Genomic DNA, 24,006 nt, shown 5'->3' with positions numbered 1-24,006 from the left:
ACTGAGTGTTTATACAATTGGTAGAACCTGCGCCAAAAAAGTATTTTGTATTGTAAAGATAGCACAAGAGGTTCTGGAACCCTCTCCCTCCTTTAAAAGGCAGCACTACTGAAATAACAAGTCTCTTCAGCGAGAGGACACAGATCCTTTTCTCCATAGCTTGTAAATGATGGGGGGGTATACTATTAGACGCAGTCATTTTTTGCACAGAAAAAATGGTTTTTATCGCAACCACAGTCATTATCAGGATTTTCAATTATAGCGCATTTTTTGCGTGCAAAAAATTCTCTTTAATGCAAAGACACATAGGGGTAAATTTACTAAGATGGGAGTTCTATTTAAGATGGGATGTTGCCCATAGCAACCAATCAGATTCTACTTCTCATTTATCTAGCACCTTCTAGAAGATAATACCTGGAATCTCATTGGTTGCTATGGGCAACATCCCATCCGAAATAGAACTCCCATCTTAGTAAATTTACCCCATAGTGTCCGCAAAAAGCCACAGACCTATGGGTTTTACGGCAGTGATTGCAGAAGAAATGCTTACTTATCGGGAATTTGGTTTTCCCTGCCATCTCAGAAAAGCCCTAGGATGGCCCCGGGCAAGTCAATTAGCCACGGTAAATTACCACAACCAATTGGATACCGGCTGTAGAATTGGGTTGGCTTACTTTCTTGTGGTAATAGACAGACTGTATAGTTGTCTGCACAGATATTAGCGGCCTCCGAGAAAATTGTTTCGTAAAATCTCTTTTCTTACTCTTGAGTCTAGAATGAATATTAAATAAATGGTGCTTGTTTTTTCACATTCTTTTGTAGTGACGCTATTTGAGCTGACAGTGGTGAATAACTGGTACATCATTATGGTAAGTGTCTCCTAGATTAGTTTACACCGTTTGAGCATTTCAGTAGGCTTATTCATAGCAGGCTTGAAATGTCATACTACTTTATATATTTTTTCTTTCAATTATTATTTTCTTTTTTGGCTGTAGCGCTACCCTTTACAGTTCGTGTTCATTCTGTATCACGTAGTGGCATTTCAGATGTGGAAGTAACAGATTATGTAATACCATTCTTAATTGGTATAAAATCAAAGTTGCACTTTTACAGGAAGGAGTCACTTCCCAAACCTCGCACTGGGCACGACTATACTTCATGGTGTTTTATATTGTCACCATGGTGAGTACATTATACATGAGATCATTTGTACCTTTGCCCTGTCTTTGCTTCTCCGTACAACTGCTCAACGCCTGCATGCAGTCCTGTATATTGGTGGTCATTCCGAGTTGATCGCTCGCTAGCAGTTTGTAGCAGTCATGCAAACGCTATGCCGCCTCCCACTGGGAGTGTATTTTAGCTTAGCAGAAGTGCGAACGAAAGGATCGCAGAGCAGCTACAAAAAAAAATTGTGCAGTTTCAGAGTAGCTCCAGACCTACTCAGCGTTTGCGATCACTTCAGACTGTTCAGTTCTGGATTTGACGTCACAAACGCGCCCTGCGTTCGCCCAGCCACACCTGCGTTTTTCCTGGCACGCCTGCGTTTTTTCGATCACTCCCTGAAAACGGTTAGTTGACACCCAGAAACGCCCACTTCCTGTCAATAACTCTGTGGAGAGCAGTGCGACTGAAAAGCTTCGCTAGACCTTGTGTGAAACTACATCGGCCGTTGTGAAAGTACGTCGCGCGCGCATTGCGCCGCATGCGCAGAAGTGCCATTTTTTTGAATCATCGCTGCACAGCGAACATTTTCAGCTAGCGATCAACTCAGAATGACCCCCATTGTTGTATGCTTGAAAGCATCGTATTCTATACAGGGGTTTGCATGTTGATCCTTTTTAAATGGGTTATTCCCCTTAAAAATGTTCAATAATAACTAGAAAAAAATACCAGCTCATTCCTTGATATATTCACAGGTTGTAATTACCATCATTGTTGCTTGCATCTTGGATGCCTTTGTATTCCGAATGAATTACAGCAGAAAGAACAAAGATGCAGAAAGTAAGTGGTAAAATTGCTTCAGAGGGTTTGTCCCGGCAGGCACCAAGCAGGCAGACCCTATCGTAGTGTGTGTCAACATCTGAACATCCACTGTAGTAGGTGCACTCAGAATGTGCAGTTGATGTTCCAGTGGGAGATCATTCATTGTTACTTTAAGATATTACATGTAGAAACAAAATGCATGGCAGCCAGTTGTTGTATCTTCCCGGCAGTTTTGGAGCAGAGTGCGAGTCATACGTGTTGACATTGTTACTGAAATAAAGTAGAGGTTGTACTCTTATTTCTATCTATTGTAGTGTGTCTTCTTAGTTGTGGAAATTCGTAATGGTATATCGCTTGCTCTGCAGATGAAAAAGGAATAACATTTGAGGAAGAAGTAGATAGAGAAGAGCTGACACTGATTCTCAAACATGCACAAAGCAGTGATGAGAAAAGTCAACTACGGAAACTGCTGTCTCATTTACAGTCCACCCAGGTGGGTTATTCAATAATCTGTTTTGCAATTCACAAAGAACAGGTGACATTGCTTTTACTGACACTGCCAGACAAAACAGAGGTGTGACCAATATCTAGCTTCCATCTTATAGGAACAACCTGACCAGCGCCAGCTGCACGTGAAGTTCTATGCAGGTGACAGTACTGCAATGATCAGTCTCTGTTTCATGTGTTAAAATGTTGATCATAATCATGTTGATAATCTGATTTAGTTTTATCTCATGGTATGCTTCTGCCTCTTTCTTTCTTTTTCTTTCTTTCTTTTTCTTTCTTTCTCTTTCTTTCTTTTTCTTTCTTTTCTTTTTCTTTCTTTTCTTTTTCTTTCTTTTCTTTTCTTTCTTTCTTTTTCTTTCTTTCTATTTTTTTCAGTCTCCTTTCAATCCTGTGTTTCAGGCTGCATCAGTCCGGTTTGTGGGTCGAAGATCTCAAACTAAGAGTGATTTGAGCATGAAGATGTATGAAGAAGAGATTCAGGTGAGATTGGAATCTTAATTTTTTTTTTTCCCCATGTTGTCGTACTCCAAGTGCATTTGTCATTATGGGGCAGATGTATTAAGCCTAGAGATGTGATAAAGCAGTGGTAAGTGCAAGGTGATAATACACCAGCCAATCAGCTCTAATATGTAAATTGTCAGTTAGGAGCTGACTGGCTGGTGCGTTATCACCTTGCACTTACCACTACTTTACCACTTCTCCGGGCTTAATACATCTGCCCCTATGTGTAATGCTGAAATACTCTGGGCCTGGAACTCCAACTGCTACTTCTCACAACCATCAATCGTCAGCATGTCATAAATTCACATGTAAGGTACACGGTCTCATCCTGAGCTTTGGTGCTGCCCTCAAACTCTATCTCTTGTGTCATGTGATTCTCCAGGGGACTAAAACTGTTCTTTACAGGTATGTTCCTTTCTGCATGTATGGGACAGGTCTTGTAGAGAAAACAGTGAGCATTTTTCTTGCTACATACCTGTATAGTTCACAAAAGTGCACTTGGTAAACAGTCAATAAAGTCAGTTACAAATACCCAAGTTAAACCATTCGGGTCATTCTCTGCTGCTTGCCATGTGGCCAAAGTGATTGGACTTTAATATGACACACTTAGGGCAGAGTTTATGCAGTTTGTCTCTAATATCTGTGATGGATTGTCCTACATGAATGTCACAAACCTGGATTTCGACAGGTTAGGTGCCAGATGCTCAGCCAATGCAGTGTCGGCACTGAGTTCTTTTATTAAAATCTTGGTCGGCTGACATTACTTCCAAAAATTGTAGCCTTCCTTGCCTTTTTCAGGAAAGACTGTCCTCAAGCCAAAATGAGAAAATAATACCTTCCTCAAAATAGATCCAAATTAGTTCTACGACAAGAGCTCCTTGCACTCCTCTGGGGCCAAGCAGGCACGGTACCATTCTTCCTGTGCTCTCCATCAATCAAGGTCTTGGTCTCTGTGGTGACATTTCTGCATCTTTAGAGATTTGTAATCATGCGTTCCTGCTGATATTATGATGGAAGGCCCAATCCATTGAGTAGGCTAGTTCTCATTTCCTGCTTACGATCCACCTACAGAATCGCATGGCTGGATTATAAACCACCCAAATTATCACTGACTCCATCAGCTGCCATGGTGTTCTTGGGCTTCTGCTTTTGTTTCGTTCTCCATTAATCATGATAGTATAAGGACAAGTGCTGTCTTTCTTCAATAAGCGTTTAAATATTTTTATTACATTGTTGGAAATATATACATATACACAGTCTTTTTAAATTATTTAAGGCAGGGGACCGCAGAGCATTTCTCTCCTCACATAATGACCAGCGTTTTACAGGTACTCCTGTTCGTAATTAAGGGTTTTCCCGTGCTCTTAATATATACATTTTGCACCAATTTATATACCAAAGAGCATTTCCAACAATGTAATAAAAATATTTAAACGCTTATTTAAGAAAGTAAAAGGACCAGTGCTGTCTATCATGATTAATACAGAATGAAACAAAAGCAGACGTTGCAGCTGGGTGCAACAAAGATATACAGTATATACAGTATATCTTTGTTGCACCCAGCTACAACCATCAGAATACTTACATAAATGTAGACGCTGCCATCTGCAAATCCACACATTTCTGGTCTCTTCTACTAAAGGACCTGACTTGGTTCTGTATGCAAGTGAGGTATAAACTGCAAAATTTCTTCGTTTACGTTCCTATCTTTTCATGTATTGCCTCTTATTTCCCCATATACGCCCGTGTGTCCTTTATACAATAATATGTGATCTATTACATAAACCAATTGACAATATTAAGTGATTTCCTTTTTTTTCTGTATCATCAGGAATGGTACAAGGAGCATGCTCAGGCACAGAGGAAGAAGATGGTGGAGCTGCAGCCTGCCCAGGGTGTACTGCGACCTCGTTCCAGAACTGTTAACTAAGCATCTTCACACCTGTTACTTGTATGACTATGCAATCACATCAGTATTTTATTCCTTGACTCTGCCATGTGAGCTAGTGACCGGGTTACTAAGCCAGGGCTGTGTGAGAAGTATACGCCTCTAATAGAAGTCTTGCATCTCTGCTGACCACAGTCTGGTGAAGGACTGTTAGTAAGTCCAATTGAAATATTTCCAGGACACATTAACTTACTTTATTTTATATAATCTATTTTAATGTTTGTTTTTATAGGGTTAATTTTCAACATAGATAATGTGATACACCATCTATATTTGGGGACAACCTATTTTTACATATAGTTTCCGAAATTCCTATTCTGTTTGGTAAGTTTTATATTGCTTCCATAACAGTACAGAGTAAATGGACACTCCCTCCAGTATTCCCTTCCCAGTCAGGGGCATCCCCTCTGCAGACAATCAGGCCACACTTCTGTGATGGTCCCCGCTGTATAACTGAATCACTACATAGCTCTGTACAGCAGTGAAGAAGAAGAAGCACATCTATATACAAAGCCTATATTTGTAACATATTATTACTTTTCTTTTATAATAAATGTTGCTAGTGGAGGTCACCAGATTTCTGTTCTTGTACTTCAGTTAATACTTCTCAATGTAAAATTGTACATTACAGGTTGAGTATCCCTGCTGTTATTAATGTGCTAGTTTTAAAAGGACCACTAAACTCCCAACAGTGACATGTTCAAATGTTAACAATGACAGTAAAATACATTGTCCTATGTTAACCTGACATCGTACTGCAGCTCTCTTAAAGAGTAGTATTACTTCCCCCTGTACTACAGAGACCAGAAGCTCTGGTGGATTCTGATGCAGGTGTAAAACTACAGACTACACTTATATATGAGCTCATGTAACCCCACTGGTACTGCTCTGCATTTAAATAAACCAATCCACACTGTGCATGTCAACAAAGGACAGCTACCTACCTTTCAGTCGCTGTTTGCGTGTTTAGTTAGAGAAGCATCTACCTCCTAGCGTGTTACCTGCTGCATCGGGGAAAAGAAAGAGCATGATGGACATTAAGGGGTATATTCAATAAGTGTCTGATCCATTCCGAAATGCATTTGTCGGAATGGATCCGACAAGGGCTATTCAGTGAACGGCCAAATCCGACTATCAGATTTGGCCGTACCCGGTGTACTGCTGCTGCTGTCATCGGATGCCGGGTGCAATGACAGGGGGAGCGGACTGCAGCGGCAAGGGAGCTGACGGTGGCCGGCAGGGAGAGTTTACAGTGGCGGTGACCGGCGGGGGGACATTTCTGCGGCGGATGGGGGAGGTGCTTCTGGGAGTGAGGAGCCTGACCGGGAAGACGCCCTACTCGATCTGACTTTTTTAAGAGTCGGATTGAGATAGTTGGAAAGGGGGCCAAAACAAGACAGAAGCATGCGGATCGGCGCCTATCCGGCTGATCCAGGTGTTTTCCGATAAGTTGGGAATTCCCGACTTGTCAGAAACAAAGTGCCCTCTTTGAATAGGACGGAACCCCTTCCGACAGAAATCTGTCGGAAGCTGCCTTCTTTCCGAAAAGACGGCATCTTCCGACAGTTATTGAATATGGCCCTAAGTCATGTATATACACTCCAGTTAAATAATCAAATATATTTGTTCTTTAAGCATAGTTACAGATAAACTAAATATAGTGGGTAAAATGCAGAACCAGAGTTTTAAAAAGACAATGGGGTAAATTTACTAAGGTCCCGATTTTGACCGAGATGCCGTTTTTTCATCAAAGTGTCATCTCGGTAATTTACTAAACTCAAATCACGGCAGTGATGAGGGCATTCGTAATATTTGGAAGTCCTAGGAAAAAAATCACGAATGAATACACCATCGGTCAAAACGCGGCTGTTTAAGTATGAATCTCGGTCATTTACTAAGAAGTGCAAAGCAAAAAAAAACAAAACACTGCCGTGAAAAATTACAACTCGTAAAAAAGTGCTTAAAAAAAACAGACCTGCTTTTTTTATTCGTGATTGGATAGACATGCACGGATCCATGAGATCCGTGCATGTATATCAGTGGGAAGGGGTGGGAAAGTGATTATTTTTTTTTTTTAAATTGCGTGGGGTCCCCCCTCCTAAGCATAACCAGCCTCGGGCTCTTTGAGCTGATCCTGGTTGCAGAAATATGGGAAAAAAATTGACAGGGGTTCCCCCATATTTAAGCAACCAGCATCGGGCTCTGCGCCTGGTCCTGGTTCCAAAAATACGGGGGACAAAAAGAGTAGGGGTCCCCCGTATTTTTAAAACCAGCATCGGGTTCCACTAGCTGGACAGATAATGCCACAGCCGGGGGTCACTTTTATATAGTGCCCTGCGGCCGTGGCATCAAAAATCCAACTAGTCACCCCTGGCCGGGGTACCCTGGGGGAGTGGGGACCCCTTCAATCAAGGGGTCCCCCCCCCCAGCCACCCAAGGGCCAGGGGTGAAGCCCGAGGCTGTCCCCCCCCATCCAATGGGCTGCGGATGGGGGGGCTGATAGCCTTTTGTGATAATGAAAAGATATTGTTTTTAGTAGCAGTACTACAAGGCCCAGCAAGCCTCCCCCGCATGCTGGTACTTGGAGAACCACAAGTACCAGCATGCGGCGGAAAAACGGGCCCGCTGGTACCTGTAGTACTACTATCAAAAAAATACCCAAAAAAAGACAAGACACACACACCTTGAAAGTAAAGATTTATTACATACATGCACACAAACATACATACATACTTACCTTATGTTCACACGCAGGTCGGTCCTCTTCTCCAGTAGAATCCAAGGGGTACCTGTTGAATAAATTACACTCACCAGATCCAGGGTCCCAGGCTCCTCGTCGCATCCATGTGTAATCCACGTACTTGAATAAAATAACAAAACGGATACCCGAGCCACGAACTGAAAGGGGCCCCATGTTTTCACATGGGACTCCTTTCCCCGAATGCCAGAAACCCACTCTGACTTCTGTCTAAGTGGGTTTCTTCAGCCAATCAGGGAGCGCCACGTTGTAGCACTCTCCTGATCGGCTGTGTGCTCCTGTACTGAGTGACAGGCGGCACACGGCAGTGTTACAATGTAGCGCCTATGCGCTCCATTGTAACCAATGGTGGGAACTTTCTGCTCAGCGGTGACGTCACTTTAGGTCAACCGCAGGGCAGAAAGTTCCCTACATTGTAACACTGCCGTGTGCCGCCTGTCACTCAGTACAGGAGCACACAGCCGATCAGGAGAGTGCTACAACGTGGCGCTCCCTGATTGGCTGAAGAAACCCACTTAGACAGAAGTCAGAGTGGGTTTCTGGCATTCGGGGAAAGGAGTCCCATGTGAAAACATGGGGCCCCTTTCAGTTCGTGGCTCGGGTATCCGTTTTGTTATTTTATTCAAGTACGTGGATTACTCATGGATGCGACGAGGAGCCTGGGACCCTGGATCTGGTGAGTGTAATTTATTCAACAGGTACCCCTTGGATTCTACTGGAGAAGAGGACCGACCTGCGTGTGAACATAAGGTAAGTATGTATGTATGTTTGTGTGCATGTATGTAATAAATCTTTACTTTCAAGGTGTGTGTGTCTTGTCTTTTTTTGGGTATTTTTTTAGTAGTAGTACTACAGGTACCAGCGGGCCCGTTTTTCCGCCGCATGCTGGTACTTGTGGTTCTCCAAGTACCAGCATGCGGGGGAGGCTTGCTGGGCCTTGTAGTACTGCTACTAAAAACAATATCTTTTCATTATCACAAAAGGCTATCAGCCCCCCCATCCGCAGCCCATTGGATGGGGGGGGACAGCCTCGGGCTTCACCCCTGGCCCTTGGGTGGCTGGGGGGGACCCCTTGATTGAAGGGGTCCCCACTCCCCCAGGGTACCCCGGCCAGGGGTGACTAGTTGGATTTTTGATGCCACGGCCGCAGGGCACTATATAAAAGTGACCCCCGGCTGTGGCATTATCTGTCCAGCTAGTGGAGCCCGGTGCTGGTTTTAAAAATACGGGGGACCCCTACTCTTTTTGTCCCCCGTATTTTTGGAACCAGGACCAGGCGCAGAGCCCGATGCTGGTTGCTTAAATATGGGGGAACCCCTGTCATTTTTTTCACCATATTTTTGCAACCAGGATCGGCTCAAAGAGCCCGAGGCTGGTTATGCTTAGGAGAGGGGACCCCACGCAATTTTTTTTTTGGATTTTACAGTGTTTAATTAAAAAAAAAAAAAAAAAATGAACCCTAGCACGGATCACACAGATCCGGCCGAGATTCATTGTAAAAAAGTCGGCAGTGTTTTGCTAATCACTGCCGTAAAAATTTAAAAAAAAAACACGAATGACATCGACATCGGAACAAAAGAAAAACCCGAATACGACAGCTTAGTAAATTAGTCGTAATAAATTCAAAAAGTTGCAGTTTTACACTTTTGATGTCATTCGTGATTGAACTTTGACCTGAAACGGGAAAATACGAATGTTAGTAAATTTACCCCAATGTTGCATATAATATACATTAATCTACTAAGGAATAAACCTGAGACTGTAGATACATGCTTCTGGTACATGAGTGTGTACTTGCTGTGTAGACAAAATAGTCGTTTCATACCAGAGATCTGTTGAGGTGCAGTTTGATGATGACGTTTGGATGCAGAAGTAGGATATACCCAATGGTATTCGGGTGCTATAAGAATGAGGTGCTTTACTAAGCTGCAACCAAATTTAGAGGGCAGTCACTCCCACTGTAACAATGATACAACAAAAGGGAGGCTGCGCTCAGATAGGATAGAGCAATGATACTTTCACCAAATTTATCAATTTAAAAAAAGACAATTTAATAAAAACCAATATCCTATGCAATAAACAACATACAACATGAATTCATGTATTTTAAAAAGGGGATAATTTACCCGAGATACTGGGTCAGGACATGTATCAATGATGCAGTACATGGAATCCGTTCCAAGTAGTGCCATTCATTACAATAGAGTCCAGTAGCAAGAGTCTCTTGTGTAAATTGAGAGTGCAATGTGTTCTTTGCGTGCACCGTTAGAGGGTATGGTTAATGGGTACCTCATGCAACACAGTGTTTGAATGCTGCCTCTCTGAAACTCCTCTGATTGACTGGCGAATGGCAAGGGCTGGTTCGGATCCAAATAAAAAGTTGTCCTGGTCCAGTAGATAGCACCTGACGCATTTTGCTGCATAAAGCTTGCAAGATTTTACTGTTTGCTTTATATATTAAGTTTAATATATAATATATATATATATATATATATATATATACTTTTTTATATATATATTTCTCTAACGTCCTAGTGGATGCTGGGGACTCCGAAAGGACCATGGGGAATAGCGGCTCCGCTGGAGACTGGGCACAAAGTAAAAGCTTTAGGACTAGCTGGTGTGCACTGGCTCCTCCCCCTATGACCCTCCTCCAAGCCTCAGTTAGATTTTGTGCCCGAACGAGAAGGGTGCAATCTAGGTGGCTCTCCTGAGCTGCTTAGAGTAAAAGTTTAAATAGGTTTTTTATTTTCAGTGAGACCTGCTGGCAACAGGCTCACTGCATCGAGGGACTTAGGGGAGAGAAACGAACTCACCTGCGTGCAGAGTGGATTGGGTTTCTTAGGCTACTGGACATTAGCTCCAGAGGGACGATCACAGGCCCAGCCATGGATGGGTCCCGGAGCCGCGCCGCCGGCCCCCTTACAGATGCTGAAGCAAGAAGAGGTCCATAAATCGGCGGCAGAAGACTTTCCTGTCTTCATAAGGTAGCGCACAGCACTGCAGCTGTGCGCCATTGCTCTCAGCACACTTCACACTCCGGTCACTGAGGGTGCAGGACGCTGGGGGGGGGGGCGTCCTGGGAAGCAATGAATTTACCTTAGTTGGCGAAAAATACATCACATATAGCTCCTGGGCTATATGGATGTATTTAACCCCTGCCAGTTTTCCAGTAAAAAGCGGGAGAAGAGCCCGCCGTGAAGGGGGCGGGGCCTATCTCCTCAGCACACAGCGCCATTTTTCCCACACAGCTCCGCTGGTAGGAAGGCTCCCAGAATCTCCCCTGCATCCTGCAATTACAGAAACAGGGTAAAAAAGAGAGGGGGGCACTTATTTGGCAAAATAACAGATATAAGCAGCTATAAGGGATAGACACTTATTGTAAGGTTGTCCCTATACATATATAGCGCTCTGGTGTGTGCTGGCAAACTCTCCCTCTGTCTCCCCAAAGGGCTAAGTGGGTCCTGTCCTCTATCAGAGCATTCCCTGTGTGTGTGCTGGGTGTCGGTACGTGTGTGTCGACATGTATGAGGAGGAAAATGATGTGGAGGCGGAGCAGGGTGTCTGTAACAGTGATGTCACCCCCTAGGGGGTCGACACCTGAGTGGATGTACTGTTGAAAATTACGTGACAGTGTCAGCTCTATATAAAAAAAACAGTGGTTGACATGAGACAGCCGGCTACTCAGCTTGTGCCTGTCCAGACGTCTCATAGGCCGTCAGGCAGATGGCAGATACAGACGCCGACACGGATACTGACTCCTGTGTCGACGGTGAAGAGACAACCGTGATTTCCAGTAGGGCCACACGTTACATGATTGAGACAATGGAAAATGTTTTATACATTTCTGATAATACGAGTACCACCAAAAAAGGGGTATTGTGTTCGGTGAGGGAAAAACTACCTGTAGTTTTCCTGAATCTGAGAAATAAAATGTGTGATGATGCGTGGGTTTCCCCCCGATAACAATTAATAATTTCTTAAAAAGTATTGGCTGCATACCCTTTCCCGCCAGAGGTTAGGATGCATTGGGAAACACCCCCTAGGGGAGATAAGGCGCTCACACGCTTGTAAGAACAAGGGCTCTACCCTCTCATGAGATGGCCGCCCTTAAGGATCCTGCTGATAGAAAGCAGGAGGGAAAAAGGTATTTACACACATACTGGTGTTATACTGCGACCAGCTATCGCCTCAGCCTGGAGGTGCAGTGCTGGGTTGGCATGGTCGGATTCCCTGACTGGAAATATTGATATCCTAGATAAGGATAGTATATTATTGCCTATAGAGCATTTAAAAGATGCATTTCTATATATGCATGATGCACAGCGGAATAATTGCCGACTGGCATCAAGTATAAGTGCGTTGTCCAATTCTACCAGTAAAATGGTCAGGTGATGCGGATTCCAAACGCCATTTGGAAGTATTGCCTTTGAAAGGGGACATTTGGGGTCGGTCTTTTAGACCTGGTGGCCACGGCAACAGCTGGGAAATCCACGTTTGTACCCCAGGTCGTCTCTCAAAATAAGACGCCGTATTATCAGGCGCAGTCCTTTGTTGGCAAGCGGACAAAAAGTTTCCTCTTTTCTGCTCATGACAGAGGGAGAGGAAAAAGGCTGCAGAGATCAGCCAGTTCCCAGGAACAGAAACCCTTTCCAGCCTCTGCCAAGCCCTCAGTATGACGCTAGGGCTTTACAAGCTCAGGCACGGTGGGGGCCCGTTCTCAATGAATTTCAGTGCGCAGTGGGCTCAGTGCGCAGTGGGCTCAGGTAATATCTCAGGGGTACATATTGGAATTCGAGACGTCTCCCCCTCGCCGTTTCCAAAAGTCGACTTTACCGACGTCTCCCTCTGACAGGGAGGCAGTTTTGGAAGCCATTCACAAGCTGTATTCCCAGCAGGTGATAATCAAGGTACCCCTCCTGCAACAGGGAACGGGGTATTATTCCACACTATTGTGGTACCGAAGCCAGTCGGCTCGGTGAGACCGATTCTAAAATCTAAAATCTTTGAACACTTACATACAGAGGTTCAAATTCAAGATTGAGTCACTCAGAGCAGTGATTGCGAACCTGGAAGAAGGGGACTACATGATGTCTCGGGACATCAAGGATGCTTACCTTCATGTCAAAATTTACCCTTCTCACCAAGGGTACCTCAGGTTTATGGTACAGAACTGTCACTATCAGTTCAGACGCTGCCGTAGGGATGGTCCACGGCACCCCGGGTCTTTACCAAGGTAATGGCCGAAATGATGATGTTCCTTCGAAGGAAGGGAATTTTAGTTATCCCTTACTTGGACGATTCCCTGATAAGGGTAAGATCCAGGGAACAGTTGGAGGTCGGTGTAGCACTATCTCAGATAGTGTTGCGGCAGCACGATTGGATTCTCAATATTCCAAAATCGCAGCTGGTTCCGTCGACGTGTCTTCTGTTCCTAGGGATGATCCTGGACACAGTCCAGAAAAAGGTGTTTCTCCCGGAGGAGAAAGCCAGGGAGTTATCCGAGCTAGTCAGGAACCTCCTCAAACCGAGCCAAGTCTCAGTGCATCAATGCGCAAGGGTTCTGGGTAAAATGGGGGCTTCCTACGAAGCAATCCCATTCGGCAGATTCCACGCAAGAACTTTCCAGTGGGACCTGCTGGACAAATGGTCCGGGTCGCATCTTCAGATGCATCAGCGGATAACCCTGTCACCAAGGACAAGGGTGTCCCTCCTGTGGTGGTTGCAGAGTGCTCATCTTCTAGAGGGCCGCAGATTCGGCATTCAGGACTGGGTCCTGGTAACCACGGATGCCAGCCTGCGAGGCTGGGGAGCAGTCACACAGGGAAGGAATATCCAGGACTTATGGTCAAGCCTGGAGACATCACTTCACATAAATATCCTGAAGCTAAGGGACATTTACAATGCTCTAAGCTTAGCAAGACCTTTGCTTCAAGGACAGCCGGTGTTGATCCAGTCGGACAACATCACGGCAGTCACCCACGTAAACAGACAGGGTGGCACAAGAAGCAGAAGTGCAATGACAGAAGCTGCAAGGATTCTTCGCTGGGCGGAAAATCATGGGATAGCATTGTCAGCAGTATTCATTCCGGGAGTGGACAACTGGGAAGCAGACTTCCTCAGCACGACCTCCACCCGGGGAGAGTGGGGACTTCACCCAGAAGTCTTCCACAGGATTATAAACCGTTGGGAAAAACTCGACAGGTATTGCGCCAGGTCCAGGGACCCTCAGGCAATAGCTGTAGACGCTCTGGTAACACCGTGGGTGTACCAGTCAGGGTATGTGTTTCCTCCTCTGCCTCTCATACCCAAGGTACTGAGATTGATAAGATGGTGAGGAGTAAGCACTATATTCGTGGCTCCGGATTGGCCAAGAAGGACTTGGTAACCGGAACTTCAAGAGATGCTCACGGAGGATCCGTGGCCTCTACCTCTAAGAAGGGACCTGCTCCAGCAAGGACCCTGTCTGTTCCAAGACTTACCGCGGCTGCGTTTGACGGCATGGCGGTTGAACGCCGGATCCTGAAGGAAAAAGGGCATTCCGGATGAAGTCATCCCTATCCTGATCAAAGCCAGGAAGGATGTAACCGCAAAAACATTATCACCGCAATTGGCGAAAATATGTTGCGTGGTGCGAGGCCAGTAAGGCCCGACGGTGGAAATTCGACTGGGTCGATTCCTACATTTCCTACAAACAGGAGTGTCTATGGGCCTGAAATTGGGGTCCATTAAGGTTCAAATTTCGGCCCTGTCAATTTTCTTCCAAAAAGAACTAGCTTCAGTCCCTGAAGTTCAGACGTTTGTAAAAGGGGTACTGCATATACAGCCTCCTTTTGTGCCTCCAGTGGCACTTGGGATCTCAATGTAGTTTTTTTTTTGGATTCCAAAAGTCACATTGGTTTGAACCACTTAAATCTGTGGAGTTAAAATATCTCACATGGAAAGTGGTCATGCTGTTGGCCCTGGCCTGGGCCAGGCGCGTGTCAGAATTGGCGGCTTTATCCTGTAAAAGCCCTTATCTGATTTTCCATTCGGACAGGGAGGAATTGAGGACTCGTCCTCAATTTCTCCCTAAGGTGTTTTCGGCATTTCACTTAAACCAACCTATTGTGGTGCCTGCGGCTACTAGGGACTTGGAGGATTCCAAGTTGCTGGACGTAGTCAGGGCCCTGAAAATATATGTTTCCAGGACGGCTGGAGTCAGAAAATCTGACTCGCTGTTTATCCTGTATGCACCCAACAAGCTGGGTGCTCCTGCTTCTAAGCAGACGATTGCTCGTTGGATTTGTAGTACAATTCAGCTTGCACATTCTGTGGCAGGCCTGCCACAGCCAAAATCTGTAAAAGCCCATTCCACACGGAAAGTGGGCTCATCTTGGGCGGCTGCCCGAGGGGTCTCGGCTTTACAACTTTGCTGAGCAGCTACTTGGTCAGGGGCAAACACGTTTGCTAAATTCTACAAATTTGATACCCTGGCTGAGGAGGACCTGGAGTTCTCTCATTCGGTGCTGCAGAGTCATCCGCACTCTCCCGACCGTTTGGGAGCTTTGGTATAATCCCCATGTTCCTTTCGGAGTCCCCAGCATCCACTAGGACGTTAGAGAAAATAAGAATTTACTTACCGATAATTCTATTTCTCATAGTCCGTAGTGGATGCTGGGCGCCCATCCCAAGTGCGGATTGTCTGCATTACTTGTACATAGTTATTGTTACAAAAATCGGGTTATTGTTGTTGTGAGCCATCTTTTCAGAGGCTCCTTCTGTTATCATGCTGTTAACTGGGTTCAGATCACAAGTTGTACGGTGTGATTGGTGTGGCTGGTATGAGTCTTACCCGGGATTCAAAATCCTTCCTTATTGTGTACGCTCGTCCGGGCACAGTATCCTAACTGAGGCTTGGAGGAGGGTCATAGGGGGAGGAGCCAGTGCACACCAGCTAGTCCTAAAGCTTTTACTTTGTGCCCAGTCTCCTGCGGAGCCGCTATTCCCCATGGTCCTTTCGGAGTCCCCAGCATCCACTACGGACTATGAGAAATAGAATTATCGGTAAGTAAATTCTTATTATATATATGCTAGCACTGCATATAAGGCAACAATAATCCCACAGTGTTAATGTCTTCAGGAAACCATAGAAGGCGTGATACGGAGGTATCCATGCAAGTAAATAATAGACAGAAAATGTTCAAAGAGATGGACATCACACAGAAAATGTACTGAGGAGCCTGCATCTGCGGGAAAGTCAAATCACATCAAGAAATGGTGCCGAGAGGGCAGTTTAGCTGCAGTGAGCAATAGCAAACCGCAGCAACAACCACGTGGGTGAATCCGCCATAAAGAAAGGGGGTTCAGGTGGTGACACGGATGTCCTCCATGGAGGAGTGAACGTCTGCATCCTTACGTAGTTCTTCAATGTATTTCCTAGCATAATCCACTGACTTAAAGTCGACATGTGAGGAGCCATTGTAGAGTCTCATGCGTGCTGGGTAAAGTAGGGCAATTTTTTTCCCTTGTTGGATTAGTTGGGAGCAGAGTGGGGAAAAATTTTTCTAGCACTAGTGAGTTCAGCGGAGTAGTCTTGGAAAATGAGAATCTTCTGACCTTCCCATGTAAGATTATCGAGCTTGCAATAAGCCACACAAATAACGTTTTTATAAGCGTAATTGAGTAATTTGCATATAACCATCCGCAGTCTCGCACCCGGGTGAGTGCAGACAGGGCCGAGACGATGAGCCTTCTCATTCATCATATCAGAACATTGCTCAGACATATGGAGTAGTTCCGGCAGAGTATCTTTCAAAAAATCAAACAATGCAGGGCCTTTAATTGTATCCAGGTTAATGACTACACGCAAATTACTACTGCAAGACTTGTTCTCCAAATCTTGAATTTTATTAAGCAGTTGATGCTGCATTTTCTTGTTTAGCAGCATTAGTCTGTAAATCTGCAAACATAGCTCCTAGCCTCTGTTCATTACCTTGAACATGTTTAGTAAGCCCATCTAGCTCCTGTTATATACGTGCTGCCTGCTCGGCAAGCAGTGGACCAATGGCCTCTCTTATTGCTGAGACCATAACCCTGTATGTTACATGGGAGTCCAGTGGGGGAGGGGTAGCAGGAGCAGGCAGAAAAGATGAGAGGAGAGACACAGGGTTGTGTTGTAGTAGCAGTTCTCACAGCGCGGAGTGTGTGTGCTGGGTCCTCTGGGGATGAAGGCGCTGACACACATACAGTAGTACCTTGTTACACATATGCCGCACATTATTAATGCCCTTATACACATAATGACACACACAGTGCCCCCTACACATTTGCTGCACATTATTAGTGCCCCTATACACATAATGACACACATACAGTAGTACCCTGTTACACATATACCACACATTATTAATGCCCTTATACACATAATGACACTCATAGTGCCCCCTATACATTTGCTGCACATTATTAGTGCCCCTATACACATAATGACACACATACAGTAGTACCCTGTTACACATATGCCGCACATTATTAATGCCCTTATACACATAATGACACACACAGTGCCCCTTACACATATGTTGCACATTATTAGTGCCCCTATACACATAATGACACACATACAGTAGTACCCTGTTACACATATACCACACATTATTAATGCCCTTATACACCTAATGACACTCATAGTGCCCCCTATACATTTGCTGCACATTATTAGTGCCCCTATACACATAATGACACACATACAGTAGTACCCTGTTACACATATGCCGCACATTATTAATGCCCTTATACACATAATGACACACACAGTGCCCCTTACACATATTCCGAACATTACTGCACAACCAACCCACTCACATGCACACAGCACTCACACTGCCACTAACACTGTGACCTCTGCCTCTGCTTGGATACAGATGTGTCCTCATAAATCTTGCCTCAATGCTAACATCAGGCACCTTTTTTTTATGAAAATGCATCTTATTTGCATTGCTATGTGCTAGGATGCACAAGCAGCTTCTGCTGATTAAAATTATATGCAGCATGCCTATATACTGTGTGAGACTGTGGCTGTATCTGCATATGTGAGCAGGGGGGGACGGCAGAGCAGCGCGCTACGCAGTACAGAGACCCACGGGCGGAGCGGAGCACAGGTGCCGCTACGGGAGACGGACCCGTCGCGCGCGCCAGCCGGCGGGTCCGGAGCGTGCTGCATAAGAGACTAGGCGCGCACAAGCGGCCAGGGGGAGAAATGAGTTAAAGCAGGAGGCAGAATCCCGCAAAGCATTGAGGTAAAGGCGCAGAGCTTAAATGTTGATAACAGTGCTGCAGGCCCTTTTTCTAATAACTTACATTTAGTGGGGGCCATGTTTCTTCGTTTTGGCGCCAGGCTGAGGTGAGGGATGGGTCCTCCTCCTCCCCCCCAGTAGTATACATAGGGGAAGGTTTATTAATAAAGGAATTAACTCCCCCTGCTGCACGGCTGGATAGTGCATGCATTAAGATAGTAGCGAGAGAGTTAGGTAACAGCTCCCTCTGCTGGTGTAATGTATATATACAATATACGAGGATCTCCTGAAAAGTAATCAAATCTACAAATTATATTTTCAAGGGACGTCTGTTTCAAAGATCCCGGAGAAAATACAAGGAAGCAAGCCAACTCTAACATCGTTGCTGATTTACAGTTGGGGTGTGAGGGTTGCGAGTCGGCTGGTGTTTTAATTTTTAATTTTTTTCCCTCTAACGTCCTAAGTGGATGCTGGGGACTCCGTAAGGACCATGGGGAATAGCGGCTCCGCAGGAGACTGGGCACATCTAAAGAAAGCTTTAGGACTATCTGGTGTGCACTGGCTCCTCCCCCTATGACCCTCCTCCAAGCCTCAGTTAGATCTCTGTGCCCGAACGAGAAGGGTGCACACTAGGGGCTCTCCTGAGCTTCTTAGTGAAAGTTTTAGTTTAGGTTTTTTATTTTCAGTGAGACCTGCTGGCAACAGGCTCACTGCATCGAGGGACTAAGGGGAGAAGAAGCGAACTCACCTGCGTGCAGAGTGGATTGGGCTTCTTAGGCTACTGGACATTAGCTCCAGAGGGACGATCACAGGCCCAGCTTGGATGGGTCCCAGAGCCGCGCCGCCGGCCCCCTTACAGAGCCAGAAGGCAGAAGAGGTCCGGAAAATCGGCGGCAGAAGACGTCCTGTCTTCAACAAGGTAGCGCACAGCACTGCAGCTGTGCGCCATTGCTCTCAGCACACTTCACACTTCGGTCACTGAGGGTGCAGGGCGCTGGGGGGGGCGCCCTGAGACGCAATAAAAACACCTTGGCTGGCGAAAATACATCACATATAGCCCCCAGGGCTATATGGATGAATTTTAACCCCTGCCAGAATCCATAAAAAAGCAGGGGAAAAGTCCGCGAAAAAGGGGCGGAGCCTATCTCCTCAGCACACTGGCGCCATTTTCCCTCACAGCTCCGTTGGAGGGAAGCTCCCCTGGCTCTCCCCTGCAGTCACTACACTACAGAAAAAGAGAGGGGGGCACTAATTAGGCGCAGTATTAACTATACAGCAGCTATAAGGGGAAAAGCACTTATATAAGGTTATCCCTGTATATATATATAGCGCTCTGGTGTGTGCTGGCAAACTCTCCCTCTGTCTCCCCAAAGGGCTAGTGGGGTCCTGTCCTCTATCAGAGCATTCCCTGTGTGTGTGCTGTATGTCGGTACTTTTGTGTCGACATGTATGAGGAGAAAAATGATGTGGAGACGGAGCAGATTGCCTGTAATAGTGATGTCACCCCCTAGGGGGTCGACACCTGAGTGGATGAACTGTTGGAAGGAATTACGTGACAGTGTCAGCTCTGTATAAAAGACAGTGGTTGACATGAGACAGCCGGCTACTCAGCTTGTGCCTGTCCAGACGTCTCATAGGCCGTCAGGGGCTCTAAAGCGCCCGTTACCTCAGATGGCAGATATAGACGCCGACACGGATACTGACTCCAGTGTCGACGGTGAAGAGACGAATGTGACTTCCAGTAGGGCCACACGTTACATGATTGAGGCAATGAAAAATGTTTTACACATTTCTGATAATACGAGTACCACCAAAAAAGGGGTATTATGTTCGGTGAGGAAAAACTACTTGTAGTTTTCCTGAATCTGAGAAATTAAATGAGGTGTGTGATGATGCGCGGGTTTCCCCCGATAACAACTGATAATTTCTAAAATGTTATTGGCATTATATCCTTTCCCGCCAGAGGTTAGGGTGCGTTGGGAAACACCCCCTAGGGTGGATAAAGCGCTCACACGCTTGTAAGGGCTCTACCTTCGCCTGAGATGGCCGCCCTTAAGGATCCTGCTGATAGAAAGCAGGAGGGTATCCTAAAAGGTATTTACACACATACTGGTGTTATACTGCGACCAGCAATCGCCTCAGCCTGGATGTGCAGTGCTGGGTTGGCGTGGTCGGATTCCCTGACTGAAAATATTGATACCCTAGATAGGGACAGTATATTTTTGCCTATAGAGCATTTAAAAGATGCATTTCTATATATGCGTGATGCACAGCGGAATATTTGCCGACTGGCATCAAGTCTAAGCGCGTTGTCCATTTCTACCAGTAGAGGGTTATGGACACGTCAGTGGTCAGGTGATGCGTATTCCAAACGGCATTTGGAAGTATTGCTTTATTAAGGGGAGGAGTTATTTGGGGTCGGTCTTTCAGACCTGGTGGCCACGGCAACAGCTGGGAATTCCACGTTTGTACCCCAGGTCGCCTCTCAACATGAGAAGACGCCGTATTATCAGGCGCAGTCTTTTCGTGGACAAGCGGGTAAAAGGTTCCTCATTTCTGCCCCGTGACAGAGGGAGAGGAAAAAGGCTGCAGAAATCAGCCAGTTCCCAGGAACAGAAACCCTCTCCCGCCTCTGCCAAGCCCTCAGTATACGCTGGGGCTTTACAAGCAGAATCAGGCACGGTGGGGGGCCCGTCTCAATGAATTTCAGCGCACAGTGGGCTCACTCGCAAGTAGACCCCTGGATCCTTCAGGTGATATCTCAGGGGTACAAATTAGAATTCGAGACGTCTCCCCCTCGCCGTTTCCTAAAGTCGGCTTTACCGATGTCTCCTTCTGACAGGGAGACAGTTTTGGAAGCCATTCACAAGCTGTATTCCCAGCAGGTGATAATCAAGATACCCCTCCTGCAACAGGGAACGGGGTATTATTCCACACTGTTGTGGTACCGAAGCCGGACGGCTCGGTGAGACCGATTCTAAATCTAAAATCTTTGAACACTTACATACAGAGGTTCAAATTCAAGATTGAGTCACTCAGAGCAGTGATTGCGAACCTGGAAGAAGGGGACTACATGATGTCTCGGGACATCAAGGATGCTTACCTTCATGTCAAAATTTACCCTTCTCACCAAGGGTACCTCAGGTTTATGGTACAGAACTGTCACTATCAGTTCAGACGCTGCCGTATGGATGGTCCACGGCACCCCGGGTCTTTACCAAGGTAATGGCCGAAATGATGATATTCCTTCGAAGGAAGTGAATTTTAGTTATCCCTTACTTGGACAATTCCCTGATAAGGGTAAGATCCAGGGAACAGTTGGAGGTCGGTGTAGCACTATCTCAGGTAGTGTTGCGGCAGCACGATTGGATTCTCAATATTCCAAAATCGCACCTGGTTCCGACGACGTGTCTTCTGTTCCTAGGGATGATCCTGGACACAGTCCAGAAAAAGGTGTTTCTCCCGGAGGAGAAAGCCAGGGAGTTATCCGAGCTAGTCAGGAACCTCCTAAAACCGAGCCAAGTCTCAGTGCATCAATGCACAAGGGTTCTGGGTAAAATGGTGGCTTCCTACGAAGCAATCCCATTCGGCAGATTCCACGCAAGAACTTTCCAGTGGGACCTGCTGGACAAATGGTCCGGGTCGCATCTTCAGATGCATCAGCGGATAACCCTGTCACCAAGGACAAGGGTGTCCCTCCTGTGGTGGTTGCAGAGTGCTCATCTTCTAGAGGGCCGCAGATTAGGCATTCAGGACTGGGTCCTGGTGACCACGGATGCCAGCCTGCGAGGCTGGGGAGCAGTCACACAGGGAAGGAATATCCAGGGCTTATGGTCAAGCCTGGAGACATCACTTCACATAAATATCCTGAAACTAAGGGACATTTACAATGCTCTAAGCTTAGCAAGACCTCTGCTTCAAGGTCAGCCGGTGTTGATCCAGTCGGACAACATCACGGCAGTCACCCACGTAAACAGACAGGGTGGCACAAGAAGCAGGAGGGCAATGACAGAAGCTGCAAGGATTTTTCGCTGGGCGGAAAATCATGTGATAGCACTGTCAGCAGTATTCATTCCGGGAGTGGACAACTGGGAAGCAGACTTCCTCAGCACGACCTCCACCCGGGAGAGTGGGGACTTCACCCAGAAGTCTTCCACATGATTAAAAACTCGACAGGTATTGCGCCAGGTCCAGGGACCCTCAGGCAATAAGCTGTAGACGCTCTGGTAACACCGTGGGTGTACCAGTCAGGGTATGTGTTCCCTCCTCTGCCTCTCATACCCAAGGTACTGAGATTGATAAGATGGAGAGGAGTAAGCACTATATTCGTGGTTCCGGATTGGCCAAGAAGGACTTGGTAACCGGAACTTCAAGAGATGCTCACGGAGGATCCGTGGCCTCTACCTCTAAGAAGGGACCTGCTCCAGCAAGGACCCTGTCTGTTCCAAGACTTACCGCGGCTGCGTTTGACGGCATGGCGGTTGAACGCCGGATCCTGAAGGAAAAAAGGCATTCCGGATGAAGTCATCCCTATCCTGATCAAAGCCAGGAAGGATGTAACCGCAAAAACATTATCACCGCAATTGGCGAAAATATGTTGCGTGGTGCGAGGCCAGTAAGGCCCGACGGAGGAAATTCAACTGGGTCGATTCCTACATTTCTTGCAAACAGGAGTGTCTATGGGCCTGAAATTGGGGTCCATTAAGGTTCAAATTTCGGCCCTGTCAATTTTCTTCCAAAAAGAACTAGCTTCAGTCCCTGAAGTTCAGACGTTTGTAAAAGGGGTACTGCATATACAGCCTCCTTTTGTGCCTCCAGTGGCACTTTGGGATCTCAATGTAGTTTTGGGTTCCAAAAGTCACATTGGTTTGAACCACTTAAATCTGTGGAGTTAAAATATCTCACATGAAAAGTGGTCATGCTGTTGGCCCTGGCCTGGGCCAGGCGCGTGTCAGAATTGGCGGCTTTATCCTGAAAAAGCCCTTATCTGATTTTCCATTCGGACAGGGCGGAATTGAGGACTCGTCCTCAGTTTCTCCCCAAGGTGGTTTCAGCGTTTCACCTGAACCAGCCTATTTGTGGTGCCTGCGGCTACTAGGGACTTGGAGGCCTCCAAGTTGCTAGACGTTGTCAGTGCCCTGAAAATATATGTTTCCAGGACGGCTGGAGTCAGGAAATCTGACTCGCTGTTTATCCTGTATGCACCCAACAAGCTGGGTGCTCCTGCTTCTAAGCAGACTATTGCTCGTTGGATTTGTAGTACAATTCAGCTTGCACATTCTGTGGCAGGCCTGCCACAGCCAAAAATCTGTAAATGCCCACTCCACAAGGAAGGTGGGCTCATCTTGGGCGGCTGCCCGAGGGGTCTCGGCTTTACAACTTTGCCGAGCAGCTACTTGGTCAGGAGCAAATACGTTTGTAAAATTCTACAAAATTGATATCCTGGCTGAGGAGGACCTGGAGTTCTCTTATTTGGTGCTGCAGAGTCATCCGCACTCTCCCGCCCGTTTGGGAGCTTTGGTATAATCCCCATGGTCCTTACGGAGTCCCCAGCATCCACTTAGGACGTTAGAGAAAATAAGAATTTACTTACCGATAATTCTATTTCTCATAGTCCGTAGTGGATGCTGGGCGCCCATCCCAAGTGCGGATTGTCTGCAATACTTGTACATAGTTATTGTTACAAAAATCGGGTTATTATTGTTGTGAGCCATCTTTCAGAGGCTCCTCTGTTATCATGCTGTTAACTGGGTTCAGATCACAGGTTATACGGTGTGATTGGTGTGGCTGGTATGAGTCTTACCCGGGATTCAAAATCCTTCCTTATTGTGTACGCTCGTCCGGGCACAGTATCCTAACTGAAGCTTGGAGGAGGGTCATAGGGGGAGGAGCCAGTGCACACCAGATAGTCCTAAAGCTTTCTTTAGATGTGGCCAGTCTCCTGCGGAGCCGCTATTCCCCATGGTCCTTACGGAGTCCCCAGCATCCACTACGGACTATGAGAAATAGAATTATCGGTAAGTAAATTCTTA

General features: G+C 46.2%; 1 protein-coding gene across 7 annotated transcripts in view; it reads left to right on the top strand.

Annotated features, from left to right (window-relative positions):
- The window catches only part of TPCN1 (two pore segment channel 1), an 89,421-nt gene extending 83,910 nt beyond the window's left edge, over positions 1-5,511 (top strand). For 6 of the 7 annotated variants that reach the window (XM_063913304.1, XM_063913298.1, XM_063913299.1 and 3 more), the window contains 6 exons: positions 823-869; positions 1,114-1,182; positions 1,917-2,001; positions 2,349-2,476; positions 2,890-2,970; positions 4,823-5,511. In XM_063913304.1, coding sequence (XP_063769374.1) covers positions 823-869; positions 1,114-1,182; positions 1,917-2,001; positions 2,349-2,476; positions 2,890-2,970; positions 4,823-4,921 — 509 coding nt within the window. In that variant the 3' untranslated portion in view covers positions 4,922-5,511. Of the gene's footprint in view, positions 1-822; positions 870-1,113; positions 1,183-1,916; positions 2,002-2,348; positions 2,477-2,588; positions 2,632-2,889; positions 2,971-4,822 lie in introns of all 7 variants that reach the window. The other variant, XM_063913303.1, reaches the window with a different exon arrangement.
- The last annotated feature ends 18,495 nt before the right edge of the window (positions 5,512-24,006 follow it).

This window comes from Pseudophryne corroboree, chromosome 1 (assembly GCF_028390025.1).
Source record: "Pseudophryne corroboree isolate aPseCor3 chromosome 1, aPseCor3.hap2, whole genome shotgun sequence".
In the NCBI taxonomy this organism is placed as follows: domain Eukaryota; kingdom Metazoa; phylum Chordata; class Amphibia; order Anura; family Myobatrachidae; genus Pseudophryne; species Pseudophryne corroboree.
Note: the sequence above shows the minus strand (reverse complement) of the source record. Positions and strands in the feature narration are given on the sequence as shown.